Source organism: Phycodurus eques, chromosome 2 (genome assembly GCF_024500275.1).
Source record: "Phycodurus eques isolate BA_2022a chromosome 2, UOR_Pequ_1.1, whole genome shotgun sequence".
Classification (NCBI taxonomy): Eukaryota; Metazoa; Chordata; class Actinopteri; order Syngnathiformes; family Syngnathidae; genus Phycodurus; species Phycodurus eques.
In genome coordinates this window covers 40649143-40665181 of record NC_084526.1, presented here as the reverse complement: position 1 = coordinate 40665181, position 16039 = coordinate 40649143, and the positions used below count along the sequence as shown (strand labels likewise).

The following is a 16039-nucleotide window of genomic DNA, read 5'->3' as shown; positions in this document are numbered from 1 at the left end:
AGTCCAGAAACAAAAACTGATAGAAAATATCCCTTAGCCAAAATTAAACAGACCTAAAGTTAAAGTGCCATTTTAGGACACTTTTTTTTTTTTTTTTTTTTTTTTATATAAACAGTTTTGCCTTCAAAGGTTTTCTGCGTGGCAGCTGAAAAGTTGGATAACATGTCGGAGGGTTAAAATGCTTCGGTGGTATGAAAACTCCTTTTTGCAAAATTTGCACAAAACTATTCTTATCAAGGCTTCCATCGGGTATTTAAAAAAAAAAAAAGGAGAGAAATTTGCATCCCATCAGTCTGAGCTCTGACATGTGTATCAAACGGTGTACCAGGAAATTGTGCAATGACGTTAATGTTTTAAGTAATGAATTTGTTTTCGATGAATTCATCACAATTCATGTGTTAAAGTCCCACCCCTAAAATATACTGTACATATACTGACTGTAGCTCTAGGACTCGATCTGTCCAGGAATGTAATCTAGAGTCTCTAAAAGCCCACTTCAAACCAGTCCTCATCAGAGGTAAAACAATATCCTCCACTAAAGTGCCCCATGGGACCAAATGGGAATTTCTGCTCGCTTGTCTCCTGTCAGCATCCTTTGTCCTAACCACTTCCTGTTCTCATCCCTCCCAGTTACAGAGCACATCATCGCTTACTACTGCTCGACTGCTCCTTTCGTCCACGGGCCAGGATGAATGACATTCAGGAGGCCACCTCCCCCGCCACCAGCCTCGGTGGCCCGGCGACCTGCGTCTCCAAAGTAGAGCTGCGGGTGTCTTGTAAAGCTCTACTGGACCGTGACACTCTGAATAAGTCGGACCCCTGCGTGATCCTCATGGTGCAGACCAACGGACAGTGGACAGAGGTGAGAGCATTGTTCATTTTGTATTTTTATTTTGGGATTTTTCGTTTTTCTCGGGACAGTGAGCCCTCCCTCAGAGACATTTCCAACTTTGTGGGAACAGTTTGGAGACGTCCCCTTCCTGCTTCGACATGACTGTGCATCAGTGCACAAATCAAGGTTCTTAAAGGCACAGATGAGAGATTGTGATGTGGATGAACTTGGCTGGCCACCACAATCCTCACCTCAACCCTATAGAACACTTTTGGATAAATTAGGGCAGAGACTGAGAGCCCGGCCTTCTCGTCCAACATCTGCGTGTAACCTCACAAATGCGCTTCTGGAAAAATGGTCATAAATTCCAGTAAACTCACTCCTAAACCTTATTGAAAGCCTTCCCGCAATTATTATCATTTCAGAGCGTGTACCGATGTCATATTAAACCCTATGGATTAGGAATGGGATGTCACTTAAATGACAAGGCAGGCGACTGAATACTTTTAGCAATATAGTATTACAAATCATAATTCCATAGTTTACAGTGGTGCCGTGAGGTATGAGTGACCTGACTTATGAAGTTTTCGAGATACACGCCATCGTTTGGCCAATTGTTTGCTTTGACACGCGAGCGATAATTTGAGATACGAGCGCTTTAGGGTGGCAGTGAAATCAACTCACATCCCGAACAGCAGCAGTCTGGCAAATACGTTTCCTACTTTGCGTGTTGTTTTGGATAAATTGACTTGTTAATGTACAGCGTGCTCGAGTGGCGCTCCGGCTTGAACGTTTATTTTCTTGGACTGCTCCCAGGCTCAATCGGAGCGTAGGAGGAAAGTCTGTCATTTCCCTGCTAAGTCTTGGGCACATTCCAAAAACAATGAGATTATTCAATTACAATTTCATCATTCCTATAATGTGGCATTAAAAAAATGTTTAAGGTAAATTGGATGTCATATCTGTAACGTTCACTCACTGTATATGAATGTGGAATGTTTAGATACTATTTTTCGCAGTGGTGGGGGGGGGGGGGCACTTGGCAGGGAGCATTGGGGACAGTTATGGATTTTTCTGGCTGTAATTTGAGACACGGCTGTCAGATGGAATGACTGACCTGAGTTCACTGTGGCGTGAACACACCAGAATATCTACAGTGGATATGAAAAGTTTCGTAACCACTGGCTCTATCGCCGCCGCCATTATTTTCTTTCTTAAACGACTCACTTTTCCTTTGATTCCCTTCCAAATGAATACTTCATTTGATTTGTTGCCCAGCTGCCGATGCGTGCATGTAAACAAATCTTCCTCATGTGTCCGTCCTAATGAATGTGTTCAAAAACCAGATGTTGATACAAAAGTGCCTGGTGGTCAAACTAGCAAAATAAAAACTCTTTAAGCAAAACCGATTAAAAGGAACCCACGGCAGGGATGCGTCTGTAGTGGAGGCTTCGTACCTGCAACAACATCCCATTCTCTGGCACGAGCCATCCTCTGTTGCCTAGATTAACTGTCCTCAACAAACAAATTCATCTCACTCCCCCCAAATCTGTCCATCCAGATGGCACAAAGTGAGGAGGAGGACGGTGAGGAAGAAAATGATGAAGAGACGTTGCGGGTTAGGTAGTGTTTCTTGAGTTTGTGGACAAAACAGGCGCGTCCACTGGTTGCATTTAAAAATGATTCGTTGTGGGCGAAAGACTGTATCAGGTCGTAAGAGACAGTGGGGGTCCGGGTATGTCTTTGGACAGGATCTGTTTGTTTGTAGCGCTTAAGGAACGGGTCATTTGTGGCGCACTTATCGAGGATATGATTAGGTCACCAGAAGACACACACATGGGGCCAAAAAAACAGACAGAAAAACGCAACCAAATGCTTCGCTGGCCCACTCCATCACAATCCATCGCTCCGTCAATTTTCCAGCGCACTCCTGGCCCACGATCAAAGGCACATTTAGACAAACATTCACACTGCCTGAGATACGAGTGACCCGACCTACGCCTTTTTCGAGATACGAGCTGCCATTCGGCCGATTTGTTTGGCTCCGACTTCTTTCAAAGAGTCCTCAAGCTGCTTAATGCCACTCCCAGTCGAAGTTTATTGTCAAATTAAAACATGGAGAATTACACGTTGTGGGTTTACAGCAAACGCATAGCTTAGCCTGTAGTCTGCTGGCGTTATGCTAATGCTAACACCTCATGGAAAACGCATATATTACCCTTTAAGCAAGTGATATTTGAACACAAGCGGTGCAGCAACACATTTAGACATTCAATATAACAGTACTCAGTCCTTTATTCTTTATCCTCTGCAAGGAGCTGAGACAAACAGAAGAAGTGAGACGTCACTACTATATAGAGGTCCATGTACAGCATATCCGTCTTATACTGCCCCCAGGTGGCCAATGTGACAAAATCTGTCTAATTTTTTTAAATTCGATTTAATCATGTCATTACTGTATGTTTTTATAAAGTACAATATTATAGAGTGCATTCATGGCATTTCCATTCATTTCATTGAATAATTGACTAACCAGTAAATCAAAGCAATGGTTATATTGCAGTATCTTGTATTATGTATGAATTATTTATCATACATTTTCCTCTCCGTTCGTTCGTTGTTGTTTTTTTTTAGCGTTTTGTATAGCATACATGACACCTACCGATGATTTGACCTTCAACATGCTGGACAGTTTGGAAATATTGATGCATGTTTGGGAGAGCAGAAACGTGACAAGGTGAGCAGATGGGGCCTGAGAGAGCGGCGCTTTCTCGTCAGGCGGTCAAAGGCAGACACGGACGTCATCTGTGTGCTCGGATTAAATGTCACAATCCTCCAATCTTTGCTCCTATCATCCTCTTGACAGAGCGTGATAAGAGAATGGTCGTGCTCGATAATAGCACATTCGTTTGATTCCATCTCTCTTTTTTTGCGAGAACATAATTACAAAGTTGTGACCCTTTGCTCAACCAAAGGCCGACTCCCCTCTTCTGACGTCGATTCGGCCGGGATTGATGAAAATGAAATGTCACGAGTGTGCAAAAGTTAAATTGAGTATTTTTTTTTTTTTACATTTTTATTATTCTCTCAGTTGGACAGGACAGAAGTGATCAAGAGCAACTTGCACCCCGTCTTCGCGAAGGTTTTCTCGTTGGATTACTACTTTGAAGAGGTCCAGAAGCTACGATTCGAAGTGTACGACATCCACGGCACTCACAGCATCGGGACGCGTGACGATGACTTCTTGGGCGGGGTGGAGTGCACGCTCGGTCAGGTACGCGTGAATTTACACGCAAATCTTATCACTGGCAAGTCACATACAGTCAATCACCGGTGTTGTTTGATGTGCAAGTGAGCCAATCGTTCTGTGTTTTTTTTTTTTTTTTTTTTGCAGATTGTGGCCCAAAAGAAGATGGTGAAGCCTCTACTTCTAAAGTATGGAAAATATGCTGGCAAATCCACCATCACGGTAAATCCTTTAAACTTGTAACTTTGTCGGGAATGCTGCATATCGCACAGCTACGCTCACTCTGGGATTGATGAAACGAGAGCAAAGTGAGCAAAAGTGATTGCAAAATGATGAGTCATGGCAAAAAATAAAAATAAAAATAGCTGTCTACATCTCTACTCAGTCTTAAAACGACACACATTTGAATGCATTTTTCGTTTTGTTTTAAAACACTATGGTATGCGATTGCAGCCTTCAGTTTCAACCCCAAAGTAGATCATAATTCATCTCCACATTTGATGGTTTTGAAGAAGAATTCATTTTTTTTTTTATCTGGTCCAGGTGAATCTTGGATTTAAGCAAATATTAGTCATAGTGTATGTTTATATTTGAGTCTCTATGTATAATGTTATTATGATGATTATTTTTTTTTTCACCTTGTGTTATGTGGACTAAAGAAAAATGTGTATAAGCGACTCCAATTGTATTTGCTTGAAAAAAACAAAAAAGACAAGTTCATTTTCCAGGGGGCTTGTCTGCATCCACATAATCACCCCCTTTGATTTTTTTTTAGCCTCACGTTTACTCGGCAAGCAAAGAGCACGAGGATTTTGTTTTTCCCATAAATGCTGAAATATTCGAGAATAAAATCTTATCTCTTCTCAGGTGCATGCGGAGGAAATTTCCGGTAACAACGGCTATGTGGAGCTGTCCTTCTGTGCCAAGAAACTTGACGATAAGGTGATAGGAGCGCACGTTTTTTTTTTTATTTTTTTATTTTTTTTTAATATCTTCAACATATTATTTATTTTATATTAACACATTAGGTACACTTATCATTCAACAATCTTGCGCGATTCCGGAGAAGAGCTGTATCTCATTGAAATGAATGAATATACCATTAATGCATTTAAAACCCCACAAAGATTTCGATAATGTTTGTTTTTTTTTTAACAAGGAAAATAGCACTCTAAAATATTGTACTATAAAAACATAGAATAAGGACATTATTAAAGAGAATGTAAAGAACAGGTTTTGACACATTTTTGTGATGAAATTCAATGAACTTTGTGTTGCGCTTTCTGGTGTGTGCGCCTTCAGCAACTCGGTCGGGGCAGTATAATACATCTTTTCACAACTGACTCAGACGCAGTAATATGTGTCATTCTCGCAAAGGATAAAGACCATACGCCTGTAAGTATTGTTCTATTGCTTGTCTACGTGTGTTGCTCCACCGTTTGTGTTCAAACGCCCGTTGCTTGAAGGGTTATCACACCACGGGAAGATGCTGTTCGTTAGCCCGTCTATGGCGTTTTGTGTCGTTTGTCAGTGTTAAGGTAAACATACTTGATTACGGCAAAGCTGTGTGGTTGTTTGCAATACACAACTTTTCATTCTCTTTTTAAGAATTTAATTTGACAGTAAACGTCAACTGGGATTGGCATGACATAGCGCAAAGCCTCCTTTTTGATGGAGCGTTCACTAACTGTCAAGTGAGTTGAGTTGAGGTCACTGCCACCATACAGCGCTCGTATCTCAAAGTTTTTCCGCACAAGTTAAAGCAAAAAAAGTCAGCCAAATGACGGCTTGTATCTTGGAAAACGTGTCAGTCGGGCCACTTGTATCTCAAGGCACCACTGTACTGATCACGTCAACACATTATATCACACTTGATTTCACATGAGGGATGGCTAATGCTGAGCTGAGCTGTTCTTCATCGCATTGTCAGATTTCTTCTTCTTCTTTTTTTTCTTGGCTGTGGGCATATTTCAATCAAAAAGGCAGCAGGAGCTTATATCCAATTTAACTGCGATGCTTTGAAAGTGCTTCATGTTCTCCGAAGGAGCGTCGGTGCGCTAGGCTCTGAACGTCTCACTGGTACTGGGGGGAAATCCAGCACAGTGTACATTTCATTTATTTTATTTTTTTAAAATTACACAATTTACAACCACCCCTGTGATTGCGCTGACACTTGTATGAGGCCAATGATTGAGGACCTTGATTAGAAATCCTCCTGAAGCGCAACCTCTCCTCCATGTGATGTTTACTTGATATAAACTTATCCTACTCAAAGTTAATTTCTGCAGGTATTTCAAAGAAATTGCCAATTTGCTCGACGCAAAAAAAAAAATTAGGTTTTGAAAGCTGTCAGCTCGGAAACAAATAATAATTAGATGCCATGAAATTGTTATGCTAAATATCGAGCTCAGACTGCAAATTAACAAAATGTTGTCGTTGGGGAGAGACACACAAAAAGGTCTGTTTCATAAATAAGACAATAAGAAAAAAAAAGACATCAAACAGTTTTTTATTTTTTAGCCCATCCAAGAAAACAAATGTTTAAAAAATAGATTCACAAATTATAAGTCAATCAATAAGTCAATCAATAACAAGAAAAACAACATCATCAGTCAAAAAAAAAGAAAACAACACAGCACACAACAAGCAGCAATTTGGCATTCTTCAAAAAAAAAGCAGCTTCAAGCTGTGTAATGGATGCCACTCCCAGTTCAAATCGACTGTGTCAAACTAAACATAATACATAATAGAGAATTACACGTATATTTAAAACAAGCACAGAACTTTGCCTCAACTTCACCTTCAGCCGGATATTCTTTATCCTCTTTGAAGAACTGTCTAATATTACTGCGACTTACTTATTGACCGACTCCATGTATATGCGTGTGTCTGTTTTATACTGCCCGCAGGTTGCCAAGGCGTAGGCACCAGAAGGAGCTACACATTCTCCATTGAACTGAAGCACAAAATGTGGCAAAAAAACTAATTCTTCATAAAACCATACATTACTGTACTGTCTATGAAAAAGACGTTGCTTGGATGGCAGCATATGTTTCTCAAAACCTGTATGTACCTTTCAGCATTAATGCTGCGTCCATAACAGTCCGGATTGGTTCTTTTCCTCTTTGCCCCGGAGGACACAATTTGAAATGTGGACTCGTCGGACCACAGAACACTTTTCCACTTTGCGTCAGTCCATCTTAGATGAGCTCGGGCCCAGAGAAGCCGGCGACGTTTCTGGGTGTTGTTGATAAATGGCTTTTGCTTTGCATAGTAGAGTTTGAAGTTGCACTTACGGATGTAGCGCCGAACTGTATTGACTGACATTGGTTTTCTGAAGTGTTCCTGAGCCCATGTGCTGATATCCTTTACACATTGATGTCGGTTTTTGCTGCAGTGCCGCCTGAGGGATCGAAGGTCACGGGCATTCAATGTTGGTTTTCGGCCTTGCATCTTACATGCAGTGTTTTCTCCAGATTTTCTGAACCTTTTGACGATATTATGGACCGTAGGATGATGAAATGCCTAAATTCCTTGCAATTGTACGTTGAGGAAGATTGTCCTTAAACTGTTCGACTACTTTCTCACACACTTGTTCACAAGGTGGTGAACCTCGGCCATCTTTGCTTGTGAATGACTGAGCAATTCAGGGAAGCTCCTTTTCTACGCAATCATGGCACCCACGTGTTCCCAATGAGCCTGTTCACCTGCGGGATGTTCCAAACTGGTGTTTGATGAGCATTCCTCAACTTTCTCAGTCTTTTTTGCCACCTGTCCCAGCTTTTTTGGAACGTGTTGCAGCCATAAAATTCCAAGTTAATGATTATTTGCTAAAAACAATCAAGTTCATCAGTTTGAACATTAAATATCTTGTCTTTGTGATGTATTCAATTAAATATAGGTTGAACATGATTTGCAAATCGTTGTATTCTGTTTTTAATTTATGTGTAACACAACGTCCCAACTTCATTGGAATTGGGGTTGTAGATAAATTAGTAAATACAGGATATTGATATTTTGTTTCAATAACCCATTTTATTATTGTAACGTTTTCCTAGATCAATCCGTCTATCACTATACTGAATCGGTTCCCTGGTGGATTAGGAATAAACTGACATGTTTAATTGTGTTTGTTAAAAATCCATCTGGGAAAGAGTCAATAGAAACTCTTTGGAAAAGGCAAATGAAACCCATAAGACATCTTAGCTCCTGTCCAATTACGTGACAAACCTGAATTGACTTCCGTCAAGAATGATCAATTGTATTGTTGTTGTTTTTTGTCGTGTGTGTGAGATCACTTCAACCTGTTGCCAAACACGCAGACACACACACACACACACACACACACGGACACACCATCGCACGATTACCCTGAACTGCGCATAAGAATGAATGATTAAATATCCTATTTACACATAATGACTTGTGCCAGCTGATCATTCATTCAGCGAGTTGTAATTAGCCCGAGATTACATTTGCACTCGTCCGATCGGGCCGCGCTGTTGCTGATGCCGCTGGCTGCCCGTCGCCATGACAACAAAGACGGGATGCCGCAGCTCCTCGTGCTCTTGTCCCTCAGGAGATATATCGGGCTAATGTGGCGGGAAATGCAGCCTTAACTGTCTCATTTGGAATAGAAGAGGACACGCATGCACACGCGCTCACATACAGGCAATGTAGAGAAAAAAATAAATAACATATTTACCCACCCTGCTGATGTCAGTGAAGTGTTAGCAATTTGGGGGCTATTTTAGAAAGTAATGAAATGTAAATTCTCTCCGTGCGTTTTCCACATCGAGTAGGCAACCCAAATGCAAACTACGCAAGCTACAAGTGGCAATACGTTGAAATGTTTTGGCTGGAGACAATGATCTGTGGCAGGGTATGTCATCGGCAATATCTAAGCGAATGGCGCGAGGTGAAAGCTCGCGTGTTAAAACAACCACATGGATGATCATTTAGCATCGCTTCTCCAAAGGTGGAGGCACCTCGCGGCGCACTGAATGTTTCTGCTGCTTCTCGCTGACCTTTAATCACAGACACAATTGCGTCCGCCTCCGCAATCAGCGACCGTAAATCAACCTCAACAAGCCTTCTTGTGATATTTGCTTGCAAATGCCACGGAGATGATTGTTGAAATAACCTGTCATTATTTTACACTTCTTGCTAATGTTCTCTCAACCTCGTGAGGAATTTCGGAAAAGAATGTTTTAGTTTGCAGCAAAATGCTGAATGAAAATGAATAGGCAATTTTAATAGGAACATGCTGTTAAATTGCGTTTTGTACACTTCAGAGCAAGAGGGCCAGTCATTTTAGTCGTCTGCTTTCTCTGCTTCAACAGGACCTTTTCAGCAAGTCTGACCCCTTTTTGGAAATATATCGTATCAACGATGATGAAACGGAGCAGCTTGTTCACAGAACTGAGGTAAAGCTATCATCCTTATGGTTCAGCCGCAGACCCCCCCCCCCCCCCGCCCGCTCACTGGACAATTACTTTGCTGAATTGGTTGTATTCCTCCTCAAACAGGTTATAAAGAACAACCTCAATCCTGTTTGGGAGCCATTCAAAGTGTCTCTTATATCGCTGTGCAGCTGTGATGAGGAGAGGAGGCTTAAGGTAAATGACCCCCCCCCCCCCAAAAAAAAACAAAAAAACAAATCACAATTTGTTTTCTTGCTTTGACTCAGCTGGAATCATAAACGCGAGAAAATGAAAAATAACAACCGGTGGTGGTACTATATATTCAAACAAGACAGAGGTCGCCAGTCCCGAGGGAGCGCTGGTATGAATCTTTTAAGGCTAGTGGCGATCGGAATAGCGGAAGTTAGCTAGCCTAACTACTACTCTCTTCCACAACCATCTTGTTTTTTTACTCTCCGAACCCGCGCGGACATTTGAAGACCGTGTCGCCTTCTTCACTAGACATTTCGTTGCTCCACAGAGCGTTATCATCTGGCGACTGCAGCAGACGGACGGGTCAAAAGTCCTCTGTAAATTGGCCAGTTGGAAGACGAGATGCTAAAAACAAGTGAATAGCAATTAGTTGACTTCAAGGGTTAAACGTCGATTCGGAGTCGTCAAGTCGACTAGTCGATTAATCAGTTCTACCCCTAATGGAGAGTGGTATGGATTTAACGGGTTTATTATTGTGGTTATCTTTTGTGGATGTCATTGTTTTCACTCCGAGTCACTTGATTTTGAGCATATGCCGATATACAAGATATCCCGATCTTGTACTAAGGAAAAAAAAAAAAAAAAAAAGAGCTTATCCAAATTGTCTCAATTTAATTTCATTTTTTTTTTTTTTAACTAAAACATCCCTAATACCTTCTTATATGACTCTAAGTCTAGTGCGGCAGTGGTTCAAACCAAGTAAACAAATCTTTTGGTCGATTGGTCGACTCTAGTGAGGATAAGAAGTCCAGACGATGGATGGATAAACGTTAATATTGACTGTGTTTATCTTTGTAACGGGAGATGAGATTTTGCCAGTGTGACAAATGTTGTGAGAAGGAGAAGACAAGATGATTGGTCAATATTGTATGGTAACGCGGTTCCTACTAACACAAAGAAAAGAAAACAGTGTTTTGCGTGTGTCTATGTTGCGCAGTGCCTAGTGTGGGATTACGACTCCAGAGGGAAGCACGACTTCATTGGAGAGTTCTACGCCACTTTCAGAGAAATGCAGAAAATCTCCAGCGGAAATAAGGTCAGTGAAGCAGAGGCGGAGGAGAGACAGTTATGTCACATCATCATACGTTCGCATCTCACGGCCGAGACCCCTCGCAGACCAAACAACTGCCTCGGAAAAGGGGTGAAAGCATATTAGCCATGTTATGATGCTTTTTATACGTTTCAGGTGACGTGGGATTGTGTGAATCCCAAGTACAAACAGAAGAAAAGGAACTATAAAAACTCAGGTGTTGTCATCTTAAATGATGTCAAGGTACGATTCAAGCTTCACCGGCCACAAAATTAGGCACACCTGCTCTTTAGCGCTCATGATTCCCTCTAAGGTGCGGTGGCGCCTTGAGATACAAATGAGTTTTCCGACATATGTTCCGCCGTTGGGACGATTTATTTATTTATTTATTTTGCTTTGACTTGCGAGCGCCAACTTGAGATTTGAGCTGTCAATTCGGTTCAAACACATTTCACAAGCACTTTAGCAAAAAGTCAACAATTCTTGAAAAAACAAAAATGCTAATGCTACATGCCATCTATGTTGCCATGTTATAACTCTTTAAGCAATGGATATTTGAACACAACAATGCAGCAACACATGTAGACTGACAATGGAGCAGTACTCACAGTCATATATTCTTTATCCTCTGCGAAGCACGACTAATTATAGTGCTACCATTAGGAGCCGAGACGCATTATTATGAATCCCACTTCGGGGCAGGGCTTGCCCTGTTGCAATTTGATTGACACAGGGGCGCAGCCAGATATTTTTTTTCATGGCGTGGCCGAAATGTTTCGTCATGGTGGGCTGGGGTTACGGATCGAATTTTACCTTGTTGAAAAACACTATACTGGGCACACCAGCGGGGTGGTCGCGCCCGCCGCCGGGGGTGGCCGACTTTCCGTTTGGGTTGGCCTCGGCCGCAACGTCGGTCCGCCCCTGGAATGGCTGCTATGAGTGGCATCCATCACGTGGTCACGGAACAAATTGAACTTGTATCTGATGGCACCGCCGCATTTCACACCGTACTTCCAATTTCACTCAAATAAACTTTTTATTGAAAACAAACGACGACATTGAATATGGTTGCTTGCCTTAACCAGATGGCGAACACCCACTCAAACATCGCCACCTCATGTCTGTTTTGTTCCTTAAAAGAAATGTTCTTTTCCCGTAGCTCCATAGAGTTTACTCCTTCTTGGATTACATCATGGGAGGATGCCAGATTCACTTTACGGTAAATAACGCTGTTTTCTCACCTCTCTGACACTGAGATTTTAATTGGATTGAATTAACCGCAGGCTTGCTCCGCACACAATGCGCTTTCTTTTAAAACTTTGAAGTCAGAATTGTTCAACTTTTGTGTTTTCCCTCCCTGTGCACAGTTAGAGTTGTTACTGTAGGCAGCATCGCGAATTCACTTGAGCCTCCGTCAACTCGCGCCCATTGGCGGGCCCCCTCTCGTGCCCGCTTTTCCATCATCAGTTGGACTCCTGAAGGCAATGAATATTAATGCTGACCACCGCCGCGGTACATAGTTTGTCAGAATTCGAACGGAGGGCGATTTGTGCTCAATCTGTGTGGGCGTATGAAAACCGACAACTCACATCACGTAATTTATTCCTCATATTTACGGATCGCGGACACGACCTGACATGATCGTTTCTCGAGATAAACAAATGTGATGTCGACCCCGTGCTTTTCAAATCGCCGCCCTACTCCTCTCCGTCGCCAGGTCGCCATTGACTTCACAGCCTCCAACGGAGACCCCAGGAACAGCTGCTCTTTACACTACATCAACCCCTACCAGCCTAACGAGTACCTGAAGGCTCTGATAGCTGTGGGCGAGATCTGCCAGGACTACGACAGGTTCGTCACGCTTTTGTCTCGCTGCAAAGCGCTCAGACTGAGAGAGCAACATGGAAGCTCATTTATTATTTCACTTTTTTTAAAATTTACTACAAACAATGTATATTTGTTCACCAATGGAATAATAGTTTTGTGTTCAACTAAGCAGGCCCCAATTTTGCACTGATCAGCTCATCATACATTTTTTTGGTGGCGAGCTGTGAGAGTTTTCTAATCTAAAATAAAAAACGGATGTTGGCTCAAAAAGAGTTGGAGGGTCATTTGGAAGTAATTGTTATACGATACAATAATAATTGTCTCTGATTTTTTGCAATGTAAACGCTCCTCTGTGTTATTTCTTTTCACCAAAAGGGCAGAATCTGAAGGTTAATTCCTTTCCATTCAATCCAATCCAGTTGTTGCACACAAGTGTTGCTTCTCAGTCGCCCAATGGCTCGTTGGGTGTCTCGCTCGCTCTTTTTGGTACCGTGGAATTGTTCACCCGCTGCTGATAAGTGGCACACAAATACAGCACTGTGCTCTGGTCTCATCAGTGAGTCACTTAACCATGTGTTAGTCTTATTGTTTGAGGTGTTACAATATTCTGGACACGCTGCTTATAGTACCCGATCGCCAGTTTCCATTTGGATTGGGAACATTCCATTTTGAGAAAATATATTAGAAATGTGTCATTTTGACCTTTAGATCAGCCATTGACATTTAAATCCCATTTTATTAGTACTTTCTTTGCAATGATGTCCCTGGCATTTCGTGGTTTATTCTAGCATAACTCATGTATCGTGGAAACAAGTGTATTTTTTTTTGTAAAGTTAATTCCCATCAGATATTTATTGTCCTACAAAAGGCATTATGTTTATTATAGAGGGCAGCTCGATAAACTGTGTGATTGTCAAATATATAAAATCCGTGAATAGTTCCCGTAGTGGAGTGCGTCCATTACGTTTGCGGTCATTGAAAATGGAAGCTTTTAATTCTTGCCAGCTGAATGAAATAACACATTAAATCAGATGAGAGAGGGCAGCTTTTAATAAACACTGAATTTGCAACAGTACGTTACTGTATTTTGTAATAATTGTAAAATACTGTGAAACATTTATCCCTTTCAGGTAAATTAACAGTTAAATTAGTCATTGAACAATAACAGTAAATAACTGTAATTTAACAGCATATATACTGTATATATATATATATATATATATATATATATATATACACATAAAGACACTTCTTCTGAATCCATGTAATATATGAGTTTTACTTTTTGAATCGAACTACTGAAATGAATACAAAGGTTTTCCGCCCTAGTCTAATTTATTGAGACGCACATGCATGTGGAGAAGAAAGATGAAACCCCTTTTCGCATCCCTTTTCCAAAGAAAGTATTGTTGGTCTCCAACCTTCATGCTGAGAAAAAAAAGAAAACGTTGTTGTGACAATATTGTGCAAAAAAAAAAAAAAATGGTACAGTTTGTTCCCATCCACACGTTTCGCTATTTACACGGAGCATTACTGTTTTGCATGTAGCGCGCCGGTGTGGCTCCGTGTGCTTCTTCATGTGGATAACTGTGTGAGAAGGCTTTTTTCTCCACATCTGTTGCAGTTAGCGCTCATCCGCTTTGCTTGCGTAGGCTCATTACCCTGAACCACACACGCACTTGCAGTACAATAATATGAAGTAACACAACCACACCAGGGAGTGGATTCACGTTGTGAATCATGGAGGAAGTACACTTTGGGAGCTTTTGCTTTTTGTTTTGGCTTCCGTTTGACATGTTTGAACTCCATGTTGAATAGGCAGATGGTAGATGCATATTCAAGTAAGAACAAATATGAACACACAAGCAAGACCTCCCTCATCTGCTGAAACTAAGCCCGATGAGGATTAACACTGGCTCCTGATTTATGCAGATCCTCCTATTGAATATCAGGGGAGGACTGTCTGGCTAATTATAGCATCGCAGAGATAACGCTGGAGACAAGTGAATAGTTGTCATTTAGTTTCATTTGCGTGTGTGTTTACATGAAAACGCGAGAGCATCTTCCGCGCCAACGGGTCTGGGAGCGAAGAACGTAAGCAGCCCTTCCCTGCAAAACTCAAATAGTGAGGTACAAAACGTGGGCAAGCAAACCTTTTAGCCTTTAGTGAATAGAGGTGATGTGGGTTTTTAGAGTCCTTGCAGAGGAGTGCGTGATGGAGCTAACATGACATGCTTTTGTCTGTGTGGGCAGAGGCTCATTTACCTTCCTGAGTGCTATTATGCTCCACATGCTGACAAAGTGGAATGAAAGAAAGAAAAAAAAAGAAAAAAAAAAAAAGAGACCACTGCGCAAATCACCGCAAAACCCTATATGGTATCATGGAATTTATTTGTGTGTTTCATATACAACATGCACAGATTTTGAAGGTTAATGTGAGCAATGACATCCCCACATGGCTGGATAATGAATCCTATTTGTTTGCAACATTGTGCTCGCATTTGGATGAGCATATGCTGTACTGAATAGGAACAGGCGGCACAGTCCACCCCACCCCTTAGAACAGATTCATTGCAGCAAACAAATCAGCATTCTTTCAGCGGTCTCTTAGTAAAACCTGCAGGTTGTTGTTGTTGTTATCAGCTACTTTAAAGGTGTAGAGTTGTGAAACAAGCCACACATCTGCATCACTTTTGTCCTTTTGGGAGTAACATATTAAAGGCGAACTGCTGAAGTAGGACCACAATCTGTTCCAAGATAGTCGAAGTTTGATTTGGATGTCTTTCAAAATGAAAATTTCCATTGACATGCATTACATTTATGATAATTGGTTTCAGGGCCCAGATTCTTGTCATTATAAAACTTTTATTTATTCAAATCTCATCTTAAGACTCTCCTGTGCGCAATTTGCATGCTCTCCTCGTGCTTGCGATGGTTTTCTCCAGGCATTCGGCTTCCTCCCACAATACAAAAAAAACGTGCATATTAGGTTACATATGTGAGTGCGAATTGGTTGCTCGGCTATATTTGCCCGACAATTGGCTGGCAACCAGCCCGGGGTTCTAACCCTCTCGTCTGAAGTAAAAGGTTGCAGCTCACCCACGAACCTGATGAGGATAAGCGCTAGGCTGTAGAAAATGAATGGACGGACAATGATTTAAGTAAAACTGAGACATAACCAGTACAACACTACAAAAAACAAGGTGCCCGAAAATAAAAAAAATGCATTTTGAGGATAATATATTCTCTTATCGACCTTTCAGGCACTTTGGAACTGAAGCTGGGTTGTGAAGTGCATTTACTGTGAAACAAAAACAAATTACACTCAAATGGCTTGCACGATAGATAGCAAAGACCAACCAACCAAACCAAAAACAGTAGGAAAAAATGAATCCACTTCACGTGTCAGTTTCAATGTCATTTAAGAC

General features: G+C 41.5%; 1 protein-coding gene across 2 annotated transcripts in view; it reads left to right on the top strand.

The window, feature by feature from the left end:
• The window catches only part of LOC133399262 (large ribosomal subunit protein eL13), a 39464-nt gene that overhangs the window by 10047 nt on the left and 13378 nt on the right, over window positions 1-16039 (top strand). The window contains exons 2-11 of one of the 2 annotated variants that reach the window (XM_061670669.1): window positions 631-862; window positions 3924-4106; window positions 4227-4301; window positions 4947-5021; window positions 9422-9505; window positions 9608-9697; window positions 10692-10790; window positions 10941-11027; window positions 11944-12003; window positions 12502-12635. In XM_061670669.1, the coding sequence (XP_061526653.1) occupies window positions 689-862; window positions 3924-4106; window positions 4227-4301; window positions 4947-5021; window positions 9422-9505; window positions 9608-9697; window positions 10692-10790; window positions 10941-11027; window positions 11944-12003; window positions 12502-12635 (1061 nt within the window). In that variant the 5' untranslated portion in view covers window positions 631-688. The remainder of the gene's footprint in view (window positions 1-630; window positions 863-3923; window positions 4107-4226; window positions 4302-4946; window positions 5022-9421; window positions 9506-9607; window positions 9698-10691; window positions 10791-10940; window positions 11028-11943; window positions 12004-12501; window positions 12636-16039) is intronic. The other variant, XM_061670673.1, reaches the window with a different exon arrangement.